This window comes from Gouania willdenowi, chromosome 21 (assembly GCF_900634775.1).
Source record: "Gouania willdenowi chromosome 21, fGouWil2.1, whole genome shotgun sequence".
NCBI classification, from domain to species: Eukaryota; Metazoa; Chordata; class Actinopteri; order Blenniiformes; family Gobiesocidae; genus Gouania; species Gouania willdenowi.
In genome coordinates this window covers 5,509,678-5,537,421 of record NC_041064.1, presented here as the reverse complement: position 1 = coordinate 5,537,421, position 27,744 = coordinate 5,509,678, and the positions used below count along the sequence as shown (strand labels likewise).

Genomic DNA, 27,744 nt, shown 5'->3' with positions numbered 1-27,744 from the left:
TTGAGCATTCAAACTAGGGATGCACTGAAATGAAAATTCTTGGCCGAAACCAAAAATGAGAAAGCCAAGGCAGAAACTGAAAACCGAAAGAAATTATGATACAAATTATTAGTCCCATTGCAAATTATGGCTCTAAATGTGTACTAACCTCACTAAAATTATAACATTGCAATTGAAGGAATTCATAATAATGCTTCAAAGAATAAATCAATTTAAAGTATGAAGATATTTATCCAGCACTGACATTCCAACAATGCACAATATGAAATAGAATAAATAAAATGTTTAACTTGTCCCCATGCACACATTAAATACTATTGCACAGGCCTATAACTGACTGAGCTGCTGAAAGGGAGTGAAATTAAATATGTTCTTTCATTAAAACACTAAGTGCGTTGAAGTTCTTGATGAAAATCAGCTTCTATGGCTTCTTTTTGTCTCCAGTTCGTGGAGGACTATCAGCCCACTAAGGGCGACAGCTACAGGAAGAAGGTGGTTTTGGACGGGGAGGAAGTCCAGATCGACATCCTGGACACAGCTGGGCAGGAGGACTACGCCGCTATCAGGGACAACTATATTCGCAGCGGCGAGGGCTTCCTGCTGGTCTTCTCCATCACAGAACACGAGTCTTATACTGCCACTGTGGAGTTCAGGTACTGACGCACAAACACGCATTTAGTAGCTTTAAAGGGATCCTCCTCTGTTTTTACAAATGTGGCCTAAAACCGTTGAAATGTACTTGTTAGAAGATCTATGTATAAGAAAACACATGATTTTGCACCATATTTATTTTATTGCCTTTTGAAATTGGGACTACTTTACAGTTTTAGAGCCTGTGACGATGTCACATACGGCTTTTTATTTGAACTAGATTTATATTTGTTTTCTATACTTTTACTTTCTCAGTTATTAGCAGTGTTGAACTTGTAACGCGTTGCCGCCCCAACATCAGTTTTGACAGTAACTCGTACTGTAACGCAATATTTTTCTGAAGAAATAACGCCGTTACCGGTACAATATGGTGCGTTTGTCCGTTACTTCGCTAGCAGAAGTGTACTTCCTGTTTAGAGTGGCGCTACATATTTTTTGTGGGATGCTGTGCCAAACACGGTAAAACAGTAGAAGAAGCATTGTCAGCATGTTTTTGTTTACATCACGTGCGCCAATCATGGCGAGTCAATTCGAGAACAGGACGAGCTTCTCAGAGTGGAAATACGCGCATTATTTTTGTCTCCAAAAGATGCGTCAGTAAAGCTAAGCTAACGCTGCGGCTGGATTTTAACGGACTGTGACTGGGACAGGTCAGCCAAACTATTGCACAGTATGTTGTTGTAAATATGCAGCATGTCGCTGCTGCTGAGTCACTGCTAACAGCAACTCATTAGCCTGATATGTTTAGCATTGTGTAGCTGAGAGAAATGCTGTGAATTAGTTTTTCCACATTTATTTTTATAAGCATTTTCAACAGCAGAATCTGCACCTGGAATATGCACAGCTTACTTTACATTACTGTGTTTAAATTCTGAAAAATCACTTTTAATTTTGGAGCAGCTGTTTTGTGCTTTATATGCACATCATTCATGGTTGTTTTATAGCAGTTGATCGACAGTTGATTATTATATTATTACAGCACTGATATGAAGCTGTATGGACACAAATGACCCAAAATAAATCATACGTTCTTTAATTCTAAGTAACTCAAAAGTTACTTTTTCCAGTAACGCATTACTTTTTGGTGTAAGTAATCAAAATAGTAACTGAGTTACTTTGTGGATGAAGTAACTAGTAACGGTAACTAGTAACTTTTTTTCACTAACTAGCACAACACTGGTTATTAGAGAACGCATTTGGTGTTTTAATTTGAAAAAAACAATATTTATTTAAGCTCTTTGAGCTTTCTACCTCTTCCTGCACTGTATATCTATTTCTGTGATATTATTGTCACTATTGTTTTGTATATTATTGTATATGCTTATTATTTTGTATATATTCTACGATATTTATATATTTTTTTCTATGTTTATTCTTTTATACTATTATTATTTTACTCTATTTATTCTTTAAGGGCTTTATGGGGAACTTGGGGACGTTATTTTGTCATGACAAATAAAAATAATTGATTAGGTATTGGTTTTTTAACAGTGCAAAATAATTTAAAATACATCAATAAATATGAAAAAAGTATATGAAAATTAGATTTTAATCTTTTAGATTTTATTATTACTAATTTTTTCAAGTGACCCCTTTTGATTTCCAGGCGACCCCAAGGTTGAAAAACACCTAAGGACTAGAAATGTTGCCAACGGACTGTATTAATGTCTAAATCAAATATTAGCTGGTGAGAATCCTCCTGAATAAACACTTTGTTGGATCCGCAGGGAGCAGATCTTGCGGGTGAAAGCAGAGGAGGACAAGATTCCTCTTCTGCTGGTCGGGAACAAGTCGGACCTGGAGGAACGTCGTCAGGTCCCTGTGGACGAGGCCCGCGGCAAAGCTGAGGAGTGGGGTGTTCAGTACGTAGAGACATCTGCCAAAACCAGAGCCAATGTTGACAAGGTAAGAAATACACACACACACACACATCTTTCTGCTTACCATGCAGGCCTGTGATGAAATGCCATGACCATCGTCTGCCTTCAGGCTCCCACTCTCCAACATAGTTTTTAATTAAGGATCCTGGCAGGTTGCTTTGCTCCGAGCAGCTGCTGGAATTCAACAATTTCTCCTGCAGATTGAACGCCGTCTCAGGAGCTTCAGCCTCTGAATGTAGTAGGAGTGTGAAAATCTATCAGTATTAGTAACGTGTTCACATCCACTCAGGAAATGTAGATAATCAATGACTCGCTGATGAAAACGTGAAAGTAAACTTTTTAGGTGCACCACAACAATGGATCTACATTTTATTATTCATGACTGGATCGTTGTGACATAACACAAGAAACATACTTATTTTTTGTTGTTGATGCTGTTTAATTACCTTTTATGTAGAGGTGTGCGATTTGACGATTTTAGATTGTTATGGATTAAAACATGACGACGACTCATGCGACTCCTCCAGGCTGTGACTTACTTAAAGGAACCACATCCTGAATGTGGTTTAGAAGGGTTAGGGTTAATTTAAAACCAAAAAGCATTAAAAAATACATGTTTAATCATCAATCTGCTAGTATCGTTTGCCAGGTTACGTCAACCAAAGATTATGGTAGTTAATCATTTACAAGAATAAAAGAAAAAAAGAAAACATTTTTTACAAGACTTTTCAATATAAAAGGTGAAAGAGCGAAGGAGCAGTATGTGTGTGGCAGTGAGTGCTACACATTTTAATGCAGTTAAAAATATAGGGTTACTTTCAGCGACTCAGAGCTACACAACAGAATTTACTCACACATTTAAGTCTTAAGCACCGACTTCCCCACTGACTTTGATCCATTATTGTTTTTTTTTTTTGTAAAACTATATTGAAAAAAAAAACTATATCACTGAACACCATTTTGAGGAAAAATATTGGGATATAAATTTTGGTCCATATCACCCAGGCCTAATGTAACTAAAGCAGTAACGTTTTATCGCTTACTGCTTGTTACTTGTTACTTAAAAACTGATTTTAATTATATTTTAAAATTTTTAATTGTTTTTTGAAAACATTGTATTTTTAAATAATAAAAAACATTAAAATTTAAGAAAAATTAAGTTTAAAAATAAAATAAAATTAAAAAAAATTACATTTTAAAATTTCATCTTGTATCTTGTAAAGGATATGATTGTTCAAACCGTGGGAAATGAGGGTTTTTTTGTTATTTTTTCTGTTTTTGTTGTAATTTTATGTCATTTTTGTTGTCGATTTGTGTGTTTTTAGAGTCACTTTTTTATTTTTGTTATTGTTTTTTGTTTTTCTCTCATTTTGTGTAATTTTGTTGACAGTTTGTGTGTTTTTGGAGCTATTCTGTAATGTGTTGATGCTTTTTGTGTTTTAGTAGTCATTTTGTTTGTTTAAATGATTGTTGTGTTTGTCTGTTTTGTCATTTTTGGTATTTTAGGTATTTTTTGTGTACTTTGTGCGTTTTGCTGTCGATTTGTGTGTTATGGGACGGATTTTGTGTATTATGTTAGGCTTTATATTTACACAAAATTAGGCAGAGGGCCACATGTGGCTCCCGGGTTGCCTGTTGCCTATGTCTGGTCTGAAAGATCTGAATGAAAAAATTGCAATAAAATTGTGATTTTACAAAGAAGAAAATTGTGATATGAAATTTTTCTCTATCACCCACCCCTACCCTGAACCGAAGCATGTCATTTATTGTTGTTGGTTATTTAAAGTTGAAGTGCTCTGTTCATTTTTCTCCAGGTTTTCTTTGACCTGATGCGCGAAGTACGAGGCAAGAAAATGTCTGAGAACAAAGACAAAAATGGGAAAGGAAAGAACAAGAAGAGCAAGAAAAGCTTCAGAGAGCGATGCTGTTTACTCTGATTCACCCCCCACCCCCCCCCAAAACATCTACAAGGAAAAATAAATGGTCTCTACCATTGTCATGTACATGAGAAGATTTTATCAATGGGCTTGTGAGAGGTTTGTGTCCAGGACAATCGTCACCACTTTGTTTGTTGTTGTTATGAATGAGTGGATGTTTTTAAGATGATGAACCACTGTTATTATAATTAACCAGGACTGCATTGGAAGCCAATGAGCCACTGCCACTGATGATCACGCCCCCCTGCATTTAATGTAAATTCATTGTCTTTACCTTTGTCGCTGATCTGTGACAGTTACAGTTCCCTAACCCAGGGGTTCTCAACCTTGGGGTCGCGAGACACTGAGGGGGAAACTCAGATTAGTTTCTGAACAATCTGAGCCCATTTTTGCTAATTTTACTCTTTTTCTGCAACTACACCAAACTTGCCATATTTTAACCTATTTTCATCACTTTTTCTTGCCATATTTTTGCTCCTTTTAATGTATTTTTGCTATATTACTCTCATTTATGCCCCTTTTCCATCAAATTTCAATGCCTTTTCTGCATTATTTTCCACTTTCAAGACATTTTAGACACTTATAAACCCTTTCCACCACTTTTCCACCTAATGTCACATACAGTATGTTGACTCAATGTGACTTTTGACTTTTTTCACCATATTTTATGCTTATTTTTGCCAATTTAACCACATTCGCAATTTATCATGCCCATTATTTGCCATTTTAAACAAAGGTTTCCACCCATTTCTGCCACTTTTAAGCCATAATTGACACTTTGAACCTGATTTTACTACTTTTTTTTTTGTCCGTTTTTAACTCATTTCTGTGTTTTTTAAAATCCCATTTTACCACCTTTTCCACCATTTTTTAGTCACTTTTAACCCATTTTATTTCTGATTAAAACAAGGATTTACATCTTTAAAATGACTATATACTATGACATAATAATAAACTTCGTGGATAACAGTGAATATTATTCAGATGAATAAATAAATGTGGTTATCACAGATTCATAGAACAATGGACCATCATTTTACTGACTGTATGGATGGACCCCAAAAATCTCTCCCCTTTATTCCCCCTTATAGATGAGCCTGTTTCCACATGACTGTTCTACAATGTTCATGTCTGTGTTCAACCACCTTCAGCTACAGTGGGGATCCCTGCTCTCTAGAACCTTTATTTTGGAGGTCACAGAGTAAAAAGGTTGAGAATTACTGCAATGTTTAGTTTACATCAAAGTGTGTTCTCTGGTCTGTTTAAATCTTAAAATTGCGCTAGATTTATAAAGTTATTTTCTTAGCAACCAGGTTGGGTCAAATACATGTTTCAATTACAATTACATCTTCAGCGATCCATGTTCAGTTACAACTCAATTATGATTACGATAACCAGCATTTTTTCCCAATTACAAATAAGATTACTTTTATTATTTTCATCCCTTAAAAGTCAATTACAATTACGTTCTCAATTACTAAACTTCAATTACAATTAATCACATTTATTGAGCCTGAAATAAATTAGTAAAATGCACTAAAACATATTATTTATCAGCTAATTTGTTTTTCATCTCTTGGTTACTTTTTTAAACTTCCTTATCCATGAAAATTTTTGGTTTGGGCGTCTGAGCCTTTTTTCTGTCTGCATATCCCGCGTTTTCATTTTATTTATGTTTTTTAAATGGTAAAATGAGAGACATTACATTTAAAAGGAGAACTTGATATAAAACAAATTTAATTAATTATTAATTATGTTTGTGTAAACCATAGAAGAAGTGTAACACGGTTCCCCAGTTTTACGTTTCATTAAATTGTAGTTTTTATACAAATTACATGACAATTACACTCAATTATCAGAACTCAATTATGATTACAACATCAAAATATATTTTTCAAGTACAAGTGTGCGTTGTAATTGATTATTAATTTTAATTGACCGCAACCCTGGTAGCAACTTCTCTCTCTAAAATCTTGTTTGGGTGCTAATGCTAAACCGCTGCGAAGAAACAACACATCTGTCCAGCTTATGTACATATTTTCATTTTTTAACATGGTGATGCTGTGAGAAAAAAAAAAAAACGTATTTGCGTGTGTTTAAATAAAGAGGGAAACATGCAGCAGTGTAAATATATACACAATCAGGCCTGCTTTACACATTATTGCTTGTGATTGGAGTGTTTTCCAGGCTCTGTGCTTGTGAAACAGGTGTCGACAATCCATCCTTGTTCTGTATTTCAGCCAAACCCGCTAACATCATTACCTTCAATTGTTGCTCATTCCTAGAGCTACGGCACAACATGCACTACACTGCTATTATCCAACTGGCAGCACGGAGTATATAAAATCTAAAAGTGTGTGTGGGTGGATGGATGGATGTCTTAAAGCCCATCAGACATTGTTTGTACATTTATCCTACTGTGTCTTTCAGTGATCTACTCTCAGTGCGCCAACTTTAAACTAAGATGTCTGCCTCGTTCTGTGTTATAGCTCCTTTTGCTTTTGTCCTAGTACTGCCTTTTAATTTAATTTTTAATTGTCTGTAGCGTAAGTGCTGGTAAATAAATGATTTTTCTTCTTTGTAAGAAGTTTGATGGGGTTTTTTTTTTTTGGTCCAAAAACACTGAAATATTACACATTTTGAAATATACTGTAAGAAGATATTTAAGGTTTCATTTATTTAGACAACTTTTATTTTTAAGGAAATTACATCTCTTGACGTGTATCCCTACAAGTTATTTCATGGGGAAAACATCTACTGATCAGTAGAGGCTTTGATGTTTTCCTTTAGAAAGAACTGTAGAGATACATCAAAGCAATCACTCGATGCCTCTGAGGAAGACTGACGTTATAACCCGTCTAGTTAGAATAAGTCTAACCACTGATGGGAAATTCTATGAGTGATTGTTAAGTCTTTGCTCCACATGGGGAATTATTTGCCCCAGTTTAGTGAAATAACTCAACATTTGTTGACTCATTGATTGTTCCAGTGCCGTCCTGTCGAGTACCTACTACCAAGGGCCTGTTTTGGAGTTTGACAGTGATTTACTGCCCCCACCCCCCACCCCATTTATATTAACCTTTTAGCCTCATCTTATACAGCAGGAATGGTGTAACTCTCGCCTTGAGATGAACCAGATGTGGGGTTTTAGTCCCTTAGCCCCAGAAGGTGGCCAGGTCACTGAAACTCATTTCACAGTAGTGACCACTCACCATCGGATCCATCTGAAGGGAATCCTCTTGCTAAGAACAAGTCCATTCAATGGAAGGGAAGTCTACCTGACTTTGTCCATGATATTTACTGTACCTCCGATAAGGAGGTCATCTTTATAATGCCGTTTATTATTCTTTTGTTCAAAATGCATATCTCTGTAATTGAGCGATCTTCATATTTGACTGCGTTATGTCGGGTTGGTTCCCCAGTTACGGATCTGAATTGCACGTTCAATCACGATAAAGGAAATTAAAAATGCATATATTTTTGACGTAATTTATCAGTGGGCAGAGGTGGGAACAAGTCACTGCTTCTTTAGTCATGTCACGAAAGTCCAAGTCAACTCAGTCCTCAACTTTAATTTACAAGTCATAAGTCCATAATGTATCACATCTATAGTGACATTTTACAGGGCAAGTTTATTCAACTGATATAAACAATGAATTACTTGAACACATTTGTGAAATATTAGTGATATAATCTGACATAAACAAATCAATCCAGCATCTTTTTAGATTTAAACATTTCCACAGTTCCTCTGTTAACCAAACAAACCATAATCATACTGGGAAGTAGAACCAGGTATGGTTTTTCCAAATCAATTATTAATCAAGGTATAATATTAAAATCTAATTTTTTTTGCACGTCTCGGCCCAGCTTGATATTTTCAGCTGCTTCCTGTTTGGCTGAAATGTCAATCAAAGTCCAGTTTGGATTGCGTTTCCTGCCTTTGAGCGTCGTTTGAAAGTAATGAAATAAAACATGTACATTAGGTGGTGATAAGCACCTATTTAAGTTGGTTGCAACATGCCAATAGCCAAGAAAGAAGAAGAAAGTCATGTTTGCCTTTGGATGGCAGAGCGCCATCCAACTGGGGTTTGAACTCACTTATTGCTCATTAATAATCAATACATTTTATAAAATGTTTTATCATGAAAGGGTAGGAAGTCAAGTCTTCCCGAGTCAATAGCTCAAGTCTGAGTTAAGTCACGACTCATTTGTTTTCAAGTCTAAAGTCGAGTCTCAAGTCTTTCTTGATTTTGTCAAATCTAAAGTCGTCATATTTGTGATTCGAGTCCCCGTTTATTTCTTCCAAACCTCCAAAGTGTGAACTGTTATATGATACACAGATCAGGATCACTGACCCAGGTAACGGTAAATATCTGGCAAAAAGGAGATTTGGCGCTTGGTAAAGATTTGCGCTTTGATTGTTTAATGCATTCTGTCAAACTCAAGGCCCAGGGGCCAAATCTGGCCCTTTGGAGCATCCAATTTGACCCGTAGGAAAAAGTGAAAATGACAGAGAAAACATGAGTCATTGTGTAAATGAAACTCAACATTTGAAGGGGCTTGCAGTTTTCCCGGTGCTTATATTGCATGATTGCAGTCATTTATGTTAAACTGTTGAAATAACCCTCAAAATTACAAAATGTTTAAATTTTCCTTCATTAAATAGAAGTCGGTCACAAATCGAGGGAATTTAAAGTGAAGATGCTGTTGGAACTGATATCCATCACTTATTGCTTAAATATTGTTGCTTTCTTATTTTTGTATTTTATGTATACGCACAAGTGCAAACTAGGGCACAATAATGTTGAAATGACTCCTTTTCCCTCATAAAATCTGTGGCCCACTTGAGGACAAACTGCTCCGTATTTGACCCCTGAACTAAAATGAGTTTGTCACACTTCATCATCCACTGTTGTATTTTTGATATTAAATCACCTTTTGGAGCAGATCAACAACTGAAATGCATCTTGTCTTTAAATCAATCACTTGTTTGTTGGTGGTGGAGTTTCAGACACAGTTTTTGTAGTTGATGGTGGAATCCAACATCAAGCTATGCTCGTACATGTAGAAAGTAATCACCATCATCAGGAGTCAGTGTTGCATAATGTACATCACCAGTGAAAGCCTGTGGCTGTGCTTCAACATCTACCTGCTTTTACACTCACCTCCCAGGATTTGAGCTGTGAGAGGGGCCCTGCACCTCTAAGTAGGCCCATTAGGTGGCCCGTTAAACCCACAGGAAGACACTTATTTAGAAATACATGAAAGGGCAAAGGGAGCCAAGCTAATGACTGATGCAGTGCCACTGGTGCACTCTGGAGTCTTTTATCATCCAGCGGAGAGAGAGAGTCCCCGTCCTCTGAGTAACCCTCATTATATCCCAGCTAATGTTGGGAATGAGATAAAGCACCATCACTGTCCTTTATTATTATACAGGAAAGGAAACAGACTCAGTGGAATTCTGCTTGACTCATAAGATAAATGCAACGGGCAGAAAAAGATCTGCTTTTTCTTGTGACTTTGTGTCACATGATCATATCCTCCTGTCTGTCTGTATGGAAGAGTCTCCAAAGGCATAAGCAGACATGTTCACTCTGTGACCATTAGGTGGCACTGTTGGTGTTTAGTAGATTCTGACTCTCCATCGCTCTAGGCTTTCTCTTACTTTAGTTCTCGCCACTTGCTTGAAAAAAAACTTGCAATTCATGAAGAATCATAGTTATTTTTCATTGCACTGTTAGAATAAAAAAAATGATATATACAGTATATATATATATTTTTTGATGTTTTTAGTATTTCAGCTAGGTCAGTGACTCATTCCTGGAGAGCCCCTGTTCTGCATGTAGCTGATTTTAAAAGGTAGCTCATTATGAGGCATTCTGATGTTCTATTTTTCTATCTAGTTTTCTAGCTGATGCATGTTCATGTTGATTTGTTGGTTGAGTATTATATTTTGATAAGCGCTATGGGATGACCATTGTTGTAATTTGCTCTATATAAATTAACATAATTAGTTTGAAAGAATTAAATAATAATTTTGAAGTCGGACTTCGTATGAGTAGTATGTTAGCGGGCGATTTCAAACACACAAGCCACACATGGCCCTATAATGTAGGGAGCCATTGGTAGAAAGTTGAACTACTTTCGGTTCCCAGTATGCGATGGGCGTACACATGCTTCTTGAGGCAGAGAGGACGCCCTCACCACCCACAACGCGACAGATGAGATGATATTCTCTGCGTGAACTTTAAAGCGTGGTTTTCTGTCCTTTATGATCTCTTGCAAAGTTTGCATCCTAATCTCTTTACCCTTTTCCAAAGGCGATGGTTTATACCACTGTCTTCTTGGAGATGGAGCATCATCGTGTCCTCTAAGTGGCCTCCATTCCTGCTGGCAGCATTTTACAGGGAAACAGTATTTGCTGCTTGACTCATCACTTCCCATGTTTTTATGATTTTTTTTATGTCAGCGTGAATGCCAGACATGAATTTAATTACCTCTCCATGTAGTGTGATGTATGGACGTGTTTCCATTACTGGTGGTTCTGTGTTAGATGTGAAAAAAACAAATGGTGTGGTTATTTTGTTGTTTTACTGTTTTAAAACCAAAACAGAAATACAGAAAAACCAAAAACCAGATAAGCAGCGTTTTTTTTCTGTTTTTTTTTTTTTCTGTTACGGTGAAATTAGAGCGAGAACTGAAGTCCGCTGCCAGCTCGTTTCCCTCTACAGGTTCTGGACCAGGTCTCCACACACAATAGCACTGTTTAGGATTTATTTCAGCAGTTTTCAGTCTGTGAATGTTTTGGCTCGTAAAAAGCTGCGCATGTTTGTTTTGTTTCGCGGTGTTACGATCCAAATAGTATCCAAATAAACTGATGACTGACTATCAACTGTGAGGCTGGTGTGAGGAACAATAGATGTTAGAACTTCTACGATTAACCCTTTTGCAAACACGTTATAAGTACCGCTAACAGCAGCCGTCAACACACACGGAAGTTGATCACAAGAAACGAGGAGCACCAGTAGATTCATTACACCACCTCTGGCTCCACATATCATATGCATGTTTTATGTAACATCTATTTTTTGGTTTTGATTTATTTATGTATTAATGACTTTTCAATTCACCAGTCATGTGACTTATGCGTTGCTCCTTTTTCGTCCGGGAGCAAAAGTCTGCCCAGTCACCAGTTTATCTGGATACCATTTGGACCGTAACACTGTTCGGTAAAATCGTCATCTTCATAGTTAGAATCAGACTTCCAGCATCAATAACTCTTGAACGAAACGTCGACACACAAATGATACCTCTGCCATCGGTGTGAGGTGGAAAACATGATAGAAAATCATTTTTTATCAAACACAGCAGAATAAAAGTCTGTCTGTGGTGAGATTAAAACATGAAGCTCTCGTCGTCGTTTCCCCGTAAATATCCAAACATCACACAAACGGAACCAGATTTAATTTTAAAACAGAAAAACGCTGCTTGTTTGGTTTTTTTTGTATTTCTGTTTTGGTTTTAAGTCAGAAAAACAAAATAACCGAAGAACGAAGGGTACACAGATTTTAAAGCCAAATTAAAAACATTACTTTAATTTTCTTTTCAAAACATCAGTGGAACTGGATGATCTAATGTGGAGGGGGATTGAGTTCCACAGTTTAGGGGCATAAAAACAACGTTCTCTCCCCAGTGCAGGTGTGGGTCACATGTACTTAAATCTGGGCGAGATGTACTCAATTTAGGTTTACTAGTGCGTGAGTAAGCTTTACTATAAGCAAAAAAAGTGTCAATTGTAGAATAGAAATGTTCACTAGTACTACCACTACTAAGCCTTATATGCTAATGAGGGGGCGGGGAAAATCACATTTTCTACTCGTAAAAAAACTCGGGGGAAAAAAAAGAAAATGGACATTATCAAATAAAAGATTGTACCAACTACACTGTAAAACCAACAAGTTAAAGTCATGAATTATAGCGTGTGTGTGTGTGTATCGCCCCCTGTGTTTTTAGTGTGTAACTGCAGGGTGAGGACGTAGCTCCTCCCCCTGCCTGCACTCAGGTGTTTCTCATTACCTCATTACTATCTCCCTAGTTTCAACAGGTTTCTTTGGTTTTCTAAGTGACTACTTTTGTTTTCCCAGTGACTATACTTTTGTTTCATGAACTTTGTTAATTAACAACTCTGATATTTTTGCTAAATTCCTGGAATTGGAGTTTATTTTGAGACCTATTCCTGCTTTCTCATCAATCTACATTTGGAATCTCTTTAAGTCAAACACCTCAACCTATACAACAACACACTGAGGTGAGTATTTTATTAAATTTTTTATTACACAGGGTGTTATTTGGTAGACAATGTGTTTAAAAACCCTCAATCCTAAATATTTTGCATTGCTAATGTTATTTGGATCCCTGTTAGCTTCCAATGTGGTGCTTGCTATTCTTCCTGGGGTCAAAAAAAAAAAAAAAAAAAAAGTCAAGATTTTAGTACTGTACATGAGACAGTTACAATAGGCAGTGGTTGCCATGTCATTATACCAACATTCTATTCGTACGCAGCGCCCCTCATTGACCAGTTTAGGTCAAAACTTAGGCTAAACCTAACCGTAAACCTAACCCTAAAAAATTGTTGCAATAAGACGCTATGTACATGTCCTTTGGTAAATGTACCAATAGCACCAGGGGTTGTCTGTACGGCAACCGTACGAATAGAAATTTTCTTAAAAAAAAAAGGTAAAAAAAGGCACATCAAGACACATTTTCTTTACACCAACAAATAAATTAAAAAACACATGATATATACATTAAAAATGCATTTTTAAATGTCTTTTAGGACCCGAGGCAATTTGTTCCATAAGTGAAAAGCTCTAAAAACAACAGAAATGTGTTGGTATTACGATGATTGGTGACAAAGCTGGAGTTTGAAGCAAGTTGAGTATTGTCCAAGTGTGTCTAAAAAAAGAGTATGAACATAGTCTTTAGACACATAGAGCACTATTAGATTATCGTATTTAGCATTGTATTTACAGTGTATGCAGGCTGTGATGAAACTATCACGTACATCATAAAGGTCTCACTGATATAAAACAGTCGTTTAATCCACCCTTAACATTTCTAAAGAACCACAGCCATAGAAGGGAATGTAATGCAAGAGCTTTCGTCTATTTTTGAGTCCAGGCAACAACAAAATCTAGAAGTCTTAGTGTTGGACTAGCTTTATTAAAAAACCTCTGGATCACTGCGAGCGTCCAGTTTGTGAGAAATCCAATAAACACTTAATGCTCGGCTCCCTCATTCCAGCGTGTCCCCGCAGTAAGTCATCACACCTGAAATGTTTATCTTTTGATTTGAAATGATTTGTTGGACAACTTTGCTTTATGATCACATGTTTTTGAGTAGACGTAGACTCAGCATTTCAGCTGTTGGTTGATCTGAAACATGCAGTAGTAGGGTTACTATGAAAACAGTGGTTAGCACATCTCTTAGTGTATAGGTTTGAGACATTTCTCTGAGGAGTTTGCATGTTTTCCCATTTTTACATGAGCCTTTCTGCAGGCACCTATATTTTCTCCCCCTATGAATAAATGTTAGCTTGTCTAATTACTTAGAATACTCAGTATGTGCTACTTTCTCCTCTTCTTTTCACTGCTCCAGTTCTAACTATCTGATGATCCTGGAACAGCTTGATCCAGGTCTACCTTACCTTTAATATGACATCAGAAAGAGGTGAAACACATCTATTAGCAGTAATATTTGTGCTGGTTTCAGCAGAAATAGACCAAGGATGAACAAACTGAATGATCAGGCCCATGTTTGATGTTTTTTTTTTGGGGGGTCGCTAGATGCCTTCAAAAAACTAAGAATATTTTTTGAACAATTTGAGCCCATTGTAGTTTATTTCTACAACGTTTCTGGCATATTTTAACCTATTCATCACTTTTTCTTGCCACTTTTTTGCTGCTTTTAATGCATTTTTTCTACATTTCTCCCATTTCTGCCACTTCTCCATCAGATTTCAATGTCTTAACTGCAAATTGTTTCCAATTTCAATACATTTTCAGCACTTTTAAACCCTTTCCACCACTTTTTCTGTCAGTTTTTACCCACTTTAATTTGCAACCTTTAACCAGTTTCTGTAGTGTACTTCCACCATTTTTGGTCATTTTTAACCAATTTGATGTTTGATTAAAACAAGGATTTACATCTTTGAGATGACTATACTATGGTGTAAATAATAATAAACTTCCTGGATAACAGTGAATATTATGCAGATGAATAAATAAATGTGATTATCACAGATTCATAGAACAATGGACCATCATTTACTGACTTTATGGATGGACCCCTTTATTCCCCCTTATAGATGGTCCTGTCTCCACATGACTGTTCTTCAATGTTCATGTCTGTGTTCAACGACCTTCAGGTACAGTGGGGGTCGAAAGTCTCTGGAACCTTTATTTTGGGGGTCGTGGGCTAAAAAGTTTGCGAATTACTGATTTAAACTATTACTTATTGTAGGTTTCAATGCAACATGACAAACATGGTGTCTCAGAATGTGATAAATGTTGTCACCACTTGCCCAATGATGACACACAACAAAATGACACAAAAAACATACCAGTACATTATTACAGAAAAATACACTCAGACAACAAAATACATTAAATTACCACCTAAAACACACAAAAATGACTACGAATTTTTGCAAAAATAGAAGAAAGCTCTACAAAATGACTACTCAAGATGACTCGACACTCAAAATAACAACAAAAATATACAAAATGACTCTAAAAAACACATAAATGACGGAATAGATACACAAAACAACAGAGAAATTACAGTAAATGACAAAAAACATACAATATTACATGACCTGCAGCAATAATTGAACATACAGTAAAGTGGGTTGTCTTATGAATATTTAACATGTGCTAATAAGTAGAAAGTCAAATGTGACGCTCTTTTATATTCCCTTCATGTGTTCTCAGTCAAAGGGTCGTGGCTAATGCAGATTAAAGCCAAAGAGGTAATTATGACACCCACCTGATGGTTGTTGACATTCTGTTCCTACAAATACATGAACACATAACTAACGTCAAAGATGGATGGAGGGGCGTGGAAGGATGATTCATTCGGGGATGGTTTATATGATAAAGAACAGCATGAGAGCACAGCAGTGAGAACATTTATCTACATGAGGTATTCCGGCAATAATTGCATCATCAACTTAACCTGCGTGTTTGTCATCAAAGACAAATGAACTCAGTGTGTATATGTAGCCACGGGGGGGGGGTTTCAGACACCCCAGCACAGCTGGACGCACGTGGAGAGCGCATTGCAGCCGGAGATGGAAATAGACAGGAACAATGTGGCAGAGATGCATGATATCAAAGAGTAACGTACTACTCGTACTAAGCCTGACATCAAAATGGGTATGTAGTGCATTCACATTAGATAGTATGGGAAAACTGAGTATGTATGAAATATCCCGATGTAGAGTATATGGACGGTGGGCTCACTCGTCATACTCAACTGCCTCATGATGCTTTGCGAGCGGAATGTAAAATACTCTCAAGCTAAAAAACAATTTTTTTTCAAAATAAAATCATCTCTTCTTGTTTTCTATTAGCTTTTTAATGCTTTTGTAAGTAAAGCTGTTGTTTTGAAGTTAACCGTAAGTTTTGTCAGTAGCACAAAGGTCTCAGAAAAACTGCATGAAATGTGTATACGTGAGTTTTATGGATCAAATGACCACATGTTGATATTCTACTTCAGTGGTATCGAACTCCTTTTAGGGGCCATAAATGAACAGGTTTGATCTCAAGTGGGCCGCAGTTTTTAAGTGGGTGAAAAAAGAGAAATTTTAACATCATTGTACCCTAGTTTTCAATGTCTAAATTAAAAAACTTCTTAATTTTTTTTTTTTTTAACCAATTTTTGTGTAATTTAGAGGAATTTTGCGGAATTGTTTGTGAGAAATTGCAAGATTTATGGAGAAATGTGGAGTTCTTTCCACCATTTTTACTTAAACATGACTGGATTCTAGTGATGCAAGCATGGGAAAACTGCGAGACCCTAAAATCTGTGCAGAATCTCACTAAAATTATGAATTTTAGATGTCTACAACTGAATTATTTGGTAATTTACACAATAATTAATATTTGCTACTGTCTTTTGCTGGCCGACTTAAAGGGTCAGATTTGGCCCCCGGGCCTTGAGTTGTTCTACTTGGTCACTTTCTCGCTTAAAATGCTTTCAGAACTTTCAAAGGTAGAGAATAAACAGATATTTAGCCTCAGTGTGTCTTTGTTGGTTCCAAATTCAACATAGGAAACTTGGAAGTATACGTCAGTGGGAACGATCATCATCAGTCATCGTATTCATTCTAATAGTCTATATAGTAGACAGTATATTTATTGAGTATGTAGTGTATAGCAGTGGTTCTCAACCTTTTCAGCTTGTGATCCCCAAAATAAAGGTCACAGAGACCAGGGACCCCCACTGTACCTGAAGGTGGTTGAACACAGACATGAACATTGAAGAACAGTCATGTGGAGACAGGGCCATCTATCAGGGGGAATACAGGGGAGAGATTTTTGGGGTCCATCCATAAAGTCAGTAAAATGATGGTCAATTGTTCTATGAATGTGTGATAACCACATTTATTTATTCATCTGAATAATATCCACTGTTTTCCAGGAAGGATATTATTTGTGCCATAGTATATCGTCATCTTATAGATATAAATCCTTGTTTTATTCAGAAATAAAAGTGACCAAAAATGGTGGAAAAGGATTCTAAAAAGCAGAAAAATTGGTTAAAAAGTGCAATTTAGAGAAAAAGTGGTATAAAGAGTTCAGTGTCAATACTGGAACAATTACTTTAAACTGGAAAATAATGGGCATGCCAAAAATCTGCATGAAATATGGTGAAAAGAGGTTAAAAGTGACAATAATGGGTCAACCTATGCAACATTAGGTGGGAAAGTGATGGAAAGGGTTTGTAAGGGCACTAAATGTCTTCAAAGTGGAAACGTGCAGAAAAGCATTGATATTTGATGGAGAAGTGGCAGAAATGGGAATAATGTAGCAACAATGCATTAAAAGGAGCAAAAAATATGGCAAGAAAAAGTGATGAAAATAGGTGAAAATATGGCAAGTTTGGTGTAGTTGCATAAAAAAAGGGTAAAAATAAGCAAAAATGGGCTTTAGTTGTTCAAAAAATCTTCTTAGTTTCTTAAAGGTATCTGGCGACCAAGTTTGAGAAGCCCTGGTGTATAGTATGAAGTGTGCCATTTCCAACATGTAACACGTCTGTAGCATCCTGGTCCTGAACTGATCTGGATTCTTTTTGACTTGTAACACACATGATGGATATCGGTCACCCTGTGTTTGTACGGCCGTGTCTGTACGGCCGCGTCTGTACGGCCGTGTCTGTGGGGTTGTTTGTGTCTGTGAAGTCAAAGACAAAGGTTCTCTGTGACCTTTGAAGATGACCTTTGGATTCTGGCACCATCGCGTTAGCAACAAATCCTTTAAGTCGTGGAAGTGGTGAAGTGGATTCTGTGGCTCAGGCTTATTCCAACAAATCCTCCAATCACTTCCTCCGACACTTTCTTGTTTGCACTGAAGGTGTTGATTTAGCTAGCGCTGCTGCTAATGATCAGAAGCACTAATAATTAGTGGCTTCAAAAGAGCGTGGCGCAAAAATGTTGACAAAGTTTGGGAATCATTGTGGATTAATTCAAATAAATGAAATATTTGCAGTAAAGTATCTTCAAAGGGTAGGGCAGCATTAGAGACATGGACGACTTTCATCTTTAACGAGACAAAAACTCATTAGTGATGCTTAACAATTTTAGTGTTGCTTATTTTCATTTAACCAACCGTGTTTTAGCTGTGACTGTGAATAAAGTCTTTTTATGAGGACTTTAAGGCTTCTTTTCGGTGTAATTTTTCTTCACTGTAACATTAATGCATATGTAACTGATCAGAATAAATATCTCAGCAATGCAAAAGTTTCCTTTAATCTTTCGTCACATAGCCTACTCTTCTGTTAGCTTCAAAGCTAACTCCTCAACACGTCTGTTTTTAATGCACACGCTAATGTAAACCTCAAAATATTACAAAGGTTAAGTATCTTTTAAAGTGTGATTATCTAGCATAATATGTATTATTTCAAACATTGTCATTTTGTCTTCAAGTAAAACTTAAGGGCTTTAAAATGATATGATCTAAAACTCTATTTATTTTTTTGAACCAGTGAGATAAAACTTTAAACTTGGTGTAAAATAGTTAAAAACCCATATTTAGAACACATTTATCTTGTATATTTTAAGTTAAGATGCAATTTCAAAACATTATTCAAATATTTTATACGTATTCATTTTTGAAGATATTTTCTTTCTTGAAATAGAAGCGAAAAAATCAAGAAGAAACTGAGGGAACTTTTATTTTTTGCCTAAAATATCATCTGAGCGCCTCGGCCAGGGGTGGGTGTGGCCGACTCTCCAGGGGCCACAATCCTGCATGTTTTAGAGCAGTGGTCCCCAAGCACCGGTCCTAGCATGGACCAATAATTGGTCCAAGGACAATTTGGTACTGGGCCGCAAAGAAAGAGTTAAAAAAAAAAAAAAAAAAAGGATCTTTATGTATTTTTAGGTAATTTTTATTTTGGGAAAATTGTCACATCTGCTTTTTTTGCAAAATGGGAATAAATAATAAAAGGAAAAATATAAACAAAATAAGATAGAAATTTAAATAATCCAATACACAGGAGAACTTGTGTGCGTGTCTCAATCATCTGCCCCAGACATGACCTTCCACATACTGTATATTCTTTGTAATGCCTATCACACATTATTATTCCACCATGTTGAACTTAAAGGAGACATATCATGCTTTTAAATCCTTCTTTTTTACATATAAATCATACAGTTGTGGTCTATATTAAACAGAACTGCAATGCTTGGGTCTGAATTCCTCATTATTATAGCTCCACCCCTTTTCTGATGTGCTTCTGAGAGCAACTCGTTTTGGTGCGTTCTCTTTAAATGCAAATGAGACACTTCATACCCCACCCCCTCTCTAGGTTGCAGAGGTGACACAGTTCAACTCCACCCTGTTCGGCCATTTTTGTAGTTTGATAGAAGAGATACGGCTATGTAGCGGCGCATAAAGTTTTTATTCAGAGGTTATTTACAAAATGTCAACAACAGAAGACTTGTCCATCAAGCCTTACATATTCCAGCCAGAGTCTGACCCGGCGGAGCGAGATGAAAATGAAGATGATGAACCTGCAGAACCCTAACAAGTGAGCTAACACAAGCACCGAGCTAACGCTAGCGCCAAGCTAACGTCACAAAATGCATTTTAATACAATACTGAGACAAAAACGGCAAAATGAAATGACTAATGAAAACTTTAGACTTAAATTAAACCACGTAGGCCATATCATCAAGGATCTAAAACGAGCACACAGCGCTAACATATGAAGACGGTGCAACTGCTAATGCTAACAAAACAATGACAGGGACGTCTTATCACAGTTTTAGCGTTATTTACAGCTTAATTGAACCCTCAATCAGACGAAGTCTTTCGGCAAATCCTTCTTCATACTGGTGGAGGTTGCAGAAGCAGTCATCCTTGAAGTGCTTCGCGCACACAAAAATGACCTTACCCACAGATGTGGGTACATTTCCGTGAAAAATAAAACTCAACCAGGCACTTTGAAAAGGTTCTGATGCTGGGAGACGGTGTAATGAAGCGTGTGGGTTACTACATCCAACAACCCAACATTTTGACTTATCCTCTCGTAACTTCTGCATCCTTGAGCTTGGACTACAAAATAAAAGCGAGAAATAAAAATGGCGGATTGCTCGAAGTGTTGGGCCTGGAGTCGATGTCCTTATTTGGCAGTTCCGCTGCAAATACTGTGACGTTATTGTTCAAAAAACGTAATAGAGAATCGAAAAATCGAAACAAATTGAAAAAAATGACCAAAACAGAATATAAAGATATCAACGGAGCACCTGAAGAGATTAATTTGAACTTTTCTGTGCTTCTAAACAATCTAAATATACATCAAAATGCATTTAAGGGCTAAATAAGTGGATTTAGGATGATATGTCCCCTTTAAGATAAAAGCACCTTAATGATCTAATTATCCACTCAGATATTCAATCCTCCTCCATTGTTTCCATTTATTCCTCCACCTTGAACTGGAAGCTGCTCCACCACCTCCAGTGAACCACGTTTTCATTCATTGTCACGCAGCTTATCAAACATTAGCATGGATGTTGCTTTTGTTTTAAATATGTGTCAGCTCCCTGCATTAGTTTGTTGTTTGCTGACCCCAACCAAACGCTGAGGGATTTGTGGAAATTTGGCTCCGCTTGTAGCACTTTTTTGATCTCAACGCTAATAAGCACGTTCTCTTTATTCTTTATCTTTCCCAATTACTTTTATGGAGGATGCCCTTTTTCACACCTACACAGCATTCTCCCTCAGGTGTAGAGTTGGAACCTAAGAAAGTGCAATATTTGCATAGCACATGCACCTAAGAGACAATTATATGGTGATTACGTAACGAAAGATCAGGTGTGAGTGAGGTTTGGTGTTGATTCTGTGCAGATTTGTCTCCGTCTCTGAGGAATTTGATCAAAGAAGAAGAGGAAACCTTTTTTTTTTTTTTTTTTGCTTTAGTTTGTGTCGCAAGTGATTTATCTTTAAAGTGAGCTCCAAAGACTGCGTACGTATTTAAATACAAAGTCTTTGTGAATTTGGTTGATTTCAATCAAACTCAGACATAAATTCAATTGGAAACATTCACTTTAAATTTCACTGTTCACTTCTGTCTTTTCTACTTTTCCCTTCTTTGCACTGATGGATAATGTCAACGTGTGACATTTACATTTAAAGTTCAAATGAAATATATATATATATATATATATATATATATATATATATATCCACCATCTGCTGCTGCTGCTCCTGCGACGATATGTTCCCAATGTCACAAATCATCTACAAATCCAAAGTACTTATAGAGATGTTAAAAAATGCCCTTTTCTTTATCCAAAAAGTGTATTTACTTGCTCGGCTTCCAACGCTTTACATTAGCACATCATTGTTGCTACAAAAGGAAGACGTTTCCCTCTCTGTCGACTCGTAGCGCAGATCGGAAAAGCTTCCATAAAGATAAAAATATGCAGCGAGAGGTGCTTTAACAGAATACTGATTAGACAGTGGAATTAAGTAGGATTTATGGCAGGGATGAGCTCTTCATTCATCCCGTGCACTTCCTTCCTTCCTCGTGCGTGTTCTAAGGCTTTGTCTTTGTCACTGTGGCCATGTAGAATTGGAGGAGTTATATTACAACATTGGAAGCAAAACCTTGTTGCAACAGTGATTATTTAACTGAATAGTTTGTCTAAAACAATTGCAATTTTTCTATGTATCTCAGATTATTTACTTTGACTCTATTAAAGCGAGTGTGCACCAAATGTTAAATATTCAACTCAGACAAGTGACTGAAATGATACAAAAAAAGGCAGTGACACTTGTAATCTTTAATTTCTTTATCCATTCTGTTGATATAAAGACTGTGACAAAGTGCGTTGGCGTCGTCACCTTGGCATACACAAAGTCAGAAAGATGCATTTTGTTCTAGCTTTGTGGGACCCAATGCTATTTAGGAGCCCCAAGTTTGCCAACCTACACGGATAGTATCCTAATCAGTTTCCTGTGTTGTATCCGAGACCAGAATGCACCGTAACCATGTCAAGACCAAGACTTTTGAAAGTCGAGTTGAGACCAATAAAAAATGACATGACATTGTTGAATAGTTCAAGATAATTCTGTCTTTACTTTAGTTTTCTTTTTAGATACCTTTACAGTCAAAATACTGACACAAAATAAATCCTTGTATCTACAGTATTTAAAAGCCATTGATAAGTCCTGAATTATTTTAAATATCTGAAAATAAGATGTTTTTCAGGTGAATGAGGCCTAAAGTAAGTGGACGAAGTATTTCTGACTAGAAATAAGATGGACTGATGTCTGTGGTTTTTTGGCTGGTTTCTGACACATACTGTAAGGCACTGGAAATATTTCCAAAAAGGAAGGACAATCATTGAGCTAATGCTAAATGTTTAAAATCAAATTATGACAGGAATTAATCGGGAAAATATCAAAGTGCTTCTCCTTATTGTCACATTCATGAAGTTGAAGAATAGCAGATCAGAGATCAGTGTTGGTCTCGACTGGTTTAAACAGAAACTCTTTAGTCCGACCAGTCAGAGACCGAGACCAGACCGAGTGAAGAAAAATGCCTCCCATGACCTCCAAAATGTGGTCTTGACACCAAAAATGGAGTAAAGAACAAAGCGTTTGTGTGGTTTTTAGAGTAACTTTGTTGTTTTTCTATATCTTTTTGTCATTTTGTTATTTTTTTGCAAGTGTCTCATTTGTTTCTGGAGTAATTGATGTTTATTTTTGTTTTATATATTAGTCTGACATTTTTGTGTGTTTTTGTTGTTTTTTGTATGTCCTTTTGTCATTTACTTTATTTTTGTGTGTGTCTTGTGTTATTCTGCCGCAATTATGTGTATTTTTGTTGTTCTTTTGTCTATTTTTCTGTCAGGTTGTGTATAATAGTTGTAATTTTGTGTGTTTTGTCTTCATTTTGTATATTTTTGTTATTTTGTATATTTTTTTCTCTGTCATTTTTTGTATTTACCTTTGGGGCCCCCGGGCTACCAGTTTTCCATGTCTTTTCTACGACTATACTTGGACTAGCTTTAGGGCCTCCTGGTGGCTCATGAGGACCTGTGCATTTGAGTAAATGATATACTCTAGTGTTTCTTTTTTAGTTATAATGAGAAAATACATCTTTGTAGCACTGATTTCTATAACTCAGTCTGTTGGTTCTTGGTTTTAAAGTGACATTAAACCTGATGATTTAGCTTTTTAAACTTCTAGATCACACATCACATAATATTGTTCCATAGAATAACTTCACAGTTTATATATATATATATATGTTCATGTGTGTAGCTACTATAATATCCAGCAGGAAAAAGCCAGGCGTTCTTTGAGAGACTGTGAAACGTAAAGTATTTCAATGTCTGGGCTTCACTCACTAATGACACACAATAGCTCCCAGGAGCCAACCCACCATTTTCCAGCTCATTTTCTGGCCGAGTGCAGCTACAGACAAAGGTAAATGAGGGCCTCCCGATGAGAAACCCACTCCAAGTGTTACTCAAGTTGTGAAAGACGGTCGCCATCATCAGAAACAGCCATTAGCCGCCAGCTGTTTGCCTGTCGGTGCGATGTGCACACACCTTTCATGTGGAATAACCTTGTTTTTCTCATCTCTTTCACTACGTTTGTGACGGCTTGTGTTGGGATTACAGAAACGCGCAGGGAAAACATTAAAACAAGTCACATTGAACAGATTGTGCTTCTTTTACAGCTTTCATTTATCACAGTCAATGAGCCTGTGTGAAGATTCTTAAAAATCAAGTCAGGAACAGAAATCAGTCTCACACCTTTAGATCAGGAAATTAAGAAATCTATTTTTTTGAATGCCTTACATTAGTTACAATTTGTTAATGATGCATGACAGACCAAAATAAGTCGTCAATCTTTAGAAACTTACCTTTTTTTCTTGTCAGGTTTAAAAAAAAAAAAAACGGCTTTTTTGTTGTTGGGAATGGTTTTATTGCTTAAATCAGAACACTAGTTAATAACCGGAGAAAATCACACACACACACACACACACACACACACTAAATTTAGAAACTTTTCTTGAACACAAAGTCAACAACTAAATTACCACTACATTTATTTTCGAGTTAATTATTTCTATTATAATACATGGTAAACAACTAGTAATTTAAAATAACAAAACTTTGTTTAAACTGAGATTATACACAGACGGGATATAAAATGTGGGGTGTTATCATGATATTGAAATAAGCATGAATATAAAAATACTGCATGTGCAGAAATAATAAATATGATACAGATGACAGTAGTAAAATCTACATTACAATTAATGATAATGATTAATTGCTTTTATGATTCTCTGTGTGATTTTATGCTTCAGCTCATATCCAAATCTTATGATTTAGCTTCGCTATTTATTTTTGATATATTTATCTATTTTTAAAACTATTTACTCATCTATGTTCAATCTTATTGTTTTAATGTATTTATACATCTGTTTTCTGTTTATTTATTACAGCAGGCCAGTGTTTATTTTGACAAGAATTCTTGATTTCAATTTAGTTTTAGTCACTTACCAAACACCGAATTGAGCAAAAGTCACATTTTAGTCTTTTAGTTTTGTTTTAGTTATTATCGAGCTCTTGGAAATAAGTTATTGTCTCATTTTAGTCCTTTTTAAGTAATTTGACAGTTTGGTTAAAAAGGAAAACAGTCATTCATTCATTGAGGACGGATTTAATCCAACGTCACATTTTTTAGTCACGTTTTTACTCGTCAGCTGATGATGAACAGTGATTTAGTTTTTGGTACTTCTTAAATGTTCGTTGTTGTCACAAATGAGTCTTGGAGTAAAGCCGTGGTTCCCGACCTTTTCTGGGTCGTTACCCCATTTTTATATCACTAAATTTCTGGCAACACCGTGGACATTTTTTCACTGGTCAGTTTCTGATCATTTTTGTTATATTTCATTACAAACACAAAGGAGCCAGAATTAGTGCACCACCTCAGATATTTGTATACTTTTTTTTGTTTATTTTTCATAAAGTGAAAGTATAGAATACAGTTGCTATTTGAAAAATAATTGTAAGAAAAAAAACAACAGAATTTTAATCAGTATTTTTTTTTTTCATGACCCCAAGGTTGAAAAACACTGAATAGGTCGTCAGCAAAAAGTTCAGTTGACCAAAATTAGCACTGCAGAATAAAATGTACTTTTGATCAGTTGTACAGAATATTACTGCATTTATGAGCTGATTCTTTAATGTTTCTAGTCTTGTGATCTGTTTCTGTGTTTTCGTCATCAAACATGCAACTTCACCACCATCCTCAGTGTCTGGGGCTGCTGGGGTGTATCTCTGTCAGTAATGGTCAGAAGTTATTGGTCTGGTACCAAACTGTTGGTTCAGTGAAAAGGTTTTTGGAAGAATTCTTTGTTTTTCAAAAGTTGACTTGAGTTAAAAAAACACACACACACACACACACACATATTTGGCAGCTTTCCCACTTCACTCCCAAAACACAAACAGCAGAAATGGAGGAGGAAAGCACTAGTGTTCTTTGTTGTTGTTATGATGGATTGTGCAGACTGGGTACCGTGATGGGTGTCCCTGGGAGTTCTGTGTTGTGACCAGTCGGGTCGTTCATCGATTCCACCAAAACCACTAATAAGACACTTGGCATTTTCCTCAGAGCTGAAACTACCTTTTGGAAAGATCTCGTCTTCTATGAGTTCCTGAAAATGGCTCCGTATCCGTCTGTGTGTCAAACCACTGCATACAGTATAAACACATTGTGTACGTGACCAGTATGTGTATAAGCCAGGAGGATATTATACTTCAGTGGTTCTCAAACATTTGTTAATCATATTAAGGCTGATATGTGGAGTCTCTAAGAGGACGACTTGATGTCCCACCCTCAACAATTCCACTTCCTCCCCCTGCCTCTGCAATCTACCAGAAGCCACGCCTCTACTTTTTTGCATGGGTATCGCGGAACATAAGGTCGCATCGGGTCACGTTGATATATATCTATGGGTCAGGTAAGAGCTAATATCATATTTACCTGTTTGCTGTTGTGACGCGCGGCCTTGTTCCCGTGCACAGTTCCACATTCACTTTGATTGACAGTCTCAAAAACAGGAAGTCAAAGCCTATTGGCTGGGTGCACTCGGCGATCGTTTCCATTTGTATAGGGGTCTATAGGAGGAAGGAGGGACTTGTATACATTAATATATGTAAATGACCACCAGCAGTAGACCATAGTATTTTTATGAATCTCAAAAGAATCATACATAAACATAGATTTCTCAGAAACTCCGGATATCAGCTTTAAGATTTCATTTATTCAAACAACTTTTTTCAGGAAATTTAATTTGATCTCCTGACATGTTTCGACTGTCAACTGCCTGTCTTCTTCAGTGGCATCTGTTGATCGCTTTGATGTGTCCTTGACTTCCGCGTAATAATTCCAGCAAGTAAAATTCCTGAAAAACAGTTGTCTGAATAAATGAAACCTTTACATATCATTCAAAAAGAACTTGCTGGAATATAAATGAACTTGAATGGCTGAATTAATTCTGTAAATATAATGATATCTTATTTCTTCATTGGGATGTTTTTGGTTTGCAGCAGCTTTTCCACATTTGGCACTGGGTGAAGTTCAGACTGAGCACTGGGGGTCGCGCCAGCTTCCATGTCCATTTGACTCGTTATCTCAGACTCGCTTGAATAAATATTCCATCTGCACGCAGAGATCTTATCAGCAACATTGCATCTAATCCTCCTCATGCGACAGATCAACCACATCCACTGATGATTTTTCCTTCTTCACGTTCAGGGAATCAAAGCTCATTGAGTGTAAAAGGCTTTTCAAGGTGACATTTTACATCTGAGCTGATCCTCCTCACAGTGGATCACTTCATTTCCTCCAAACACCTCTGGATCACTCTGGGCATGGCTTGACATAATCTATAACAGTGTTTCTCAAACAGGGTTAAGGGACGGCATAGTGTTTATTTATTAGTCAAACATTATAATCATACTAAATACCACCAGCAACTCTCAAAACGACAACAAAAACACACAAATGAGAAAAATATACTGAATAATAAAAAGAGCAAACAAACATGAAAAAACACAAAAACACACACTAAGAGATAAAAAAATACTATTACCAGCAACACACAAAACCACAACAATGACACACTAAATGAAAGAAAAATACACAATACCCTTACAAAGTCATTATAAACATCAGATACTGTCATTAAAAGCTTTTCATGCTGTAAATATTAAAAACCTAAAAGCGCTTGATTCTAAAAATGTAAAGAAATACTGTAAAAAACCAGAACATTTATTGGGCAAATCAATAACAGTGCAGCAAAATGTAGGAAAAAAAAATCACAGTGAGAGCCACAAAAAAATGTGATCGTCTGATCCAAGATGATTAGTATTTAGGAAAAAAACCCATCGGAGCTTTAATACAAGACAGAACAAAGGCTTTTTTTTTTCACATTTAGTTGTTTTTCTGTCATTTTGT

General features: G+C 36.4%; 1 protein-coding gene and 1 long non-coding RNA gene across 3 annotated transcripts in view; one reads left to right on the top strand and one right to left on the bottom strand.

The window, feature by feature from the left end:
• The window catches only part of ralba (v-ral simian leukemia viral oncogene homolog Ba (ras related)), an 11,385-nt gene extending 6,897 nt beyond the window's left edge, over positions 1-4,488 (top strand). For both annotated transcript variants that reach the window (XM_028436647.1, XM_028436648.1), the window contains 3 exons: positions 445-653; positions 2,379-2,556; positions 4,346-4,488. In XM_028436647.1, the coding sequence (XP_028292448.1) occupies positions 445-653; positions 2,379-2,556; positions 4,346-4,468 (510 nt within the window). In that variant the 3' untranslated portion in view covers positions 4,469-4,488. The remainder of the gene's footprint in view (positions 1-444; positions 654-2,378; positions 2,557-4,345) is intronic.
• Positions 2,399-3,103, bottom strand: LOC114455416 (uncharacterized). The gene is made up of 3 exons (XR_003672680.1): positions 2,978-3,103; positions 2,596-2,760; positions 2,399-2,527 (listed from the first exon to the last, which is right to left on the bottom strand). It is a non-coding gene; the product is annotated as an uncharacterized LOC114455416 (long non-coding RNA).
• Positions 4,489-27,744: the final 23,256 nt, after the last annotated feature.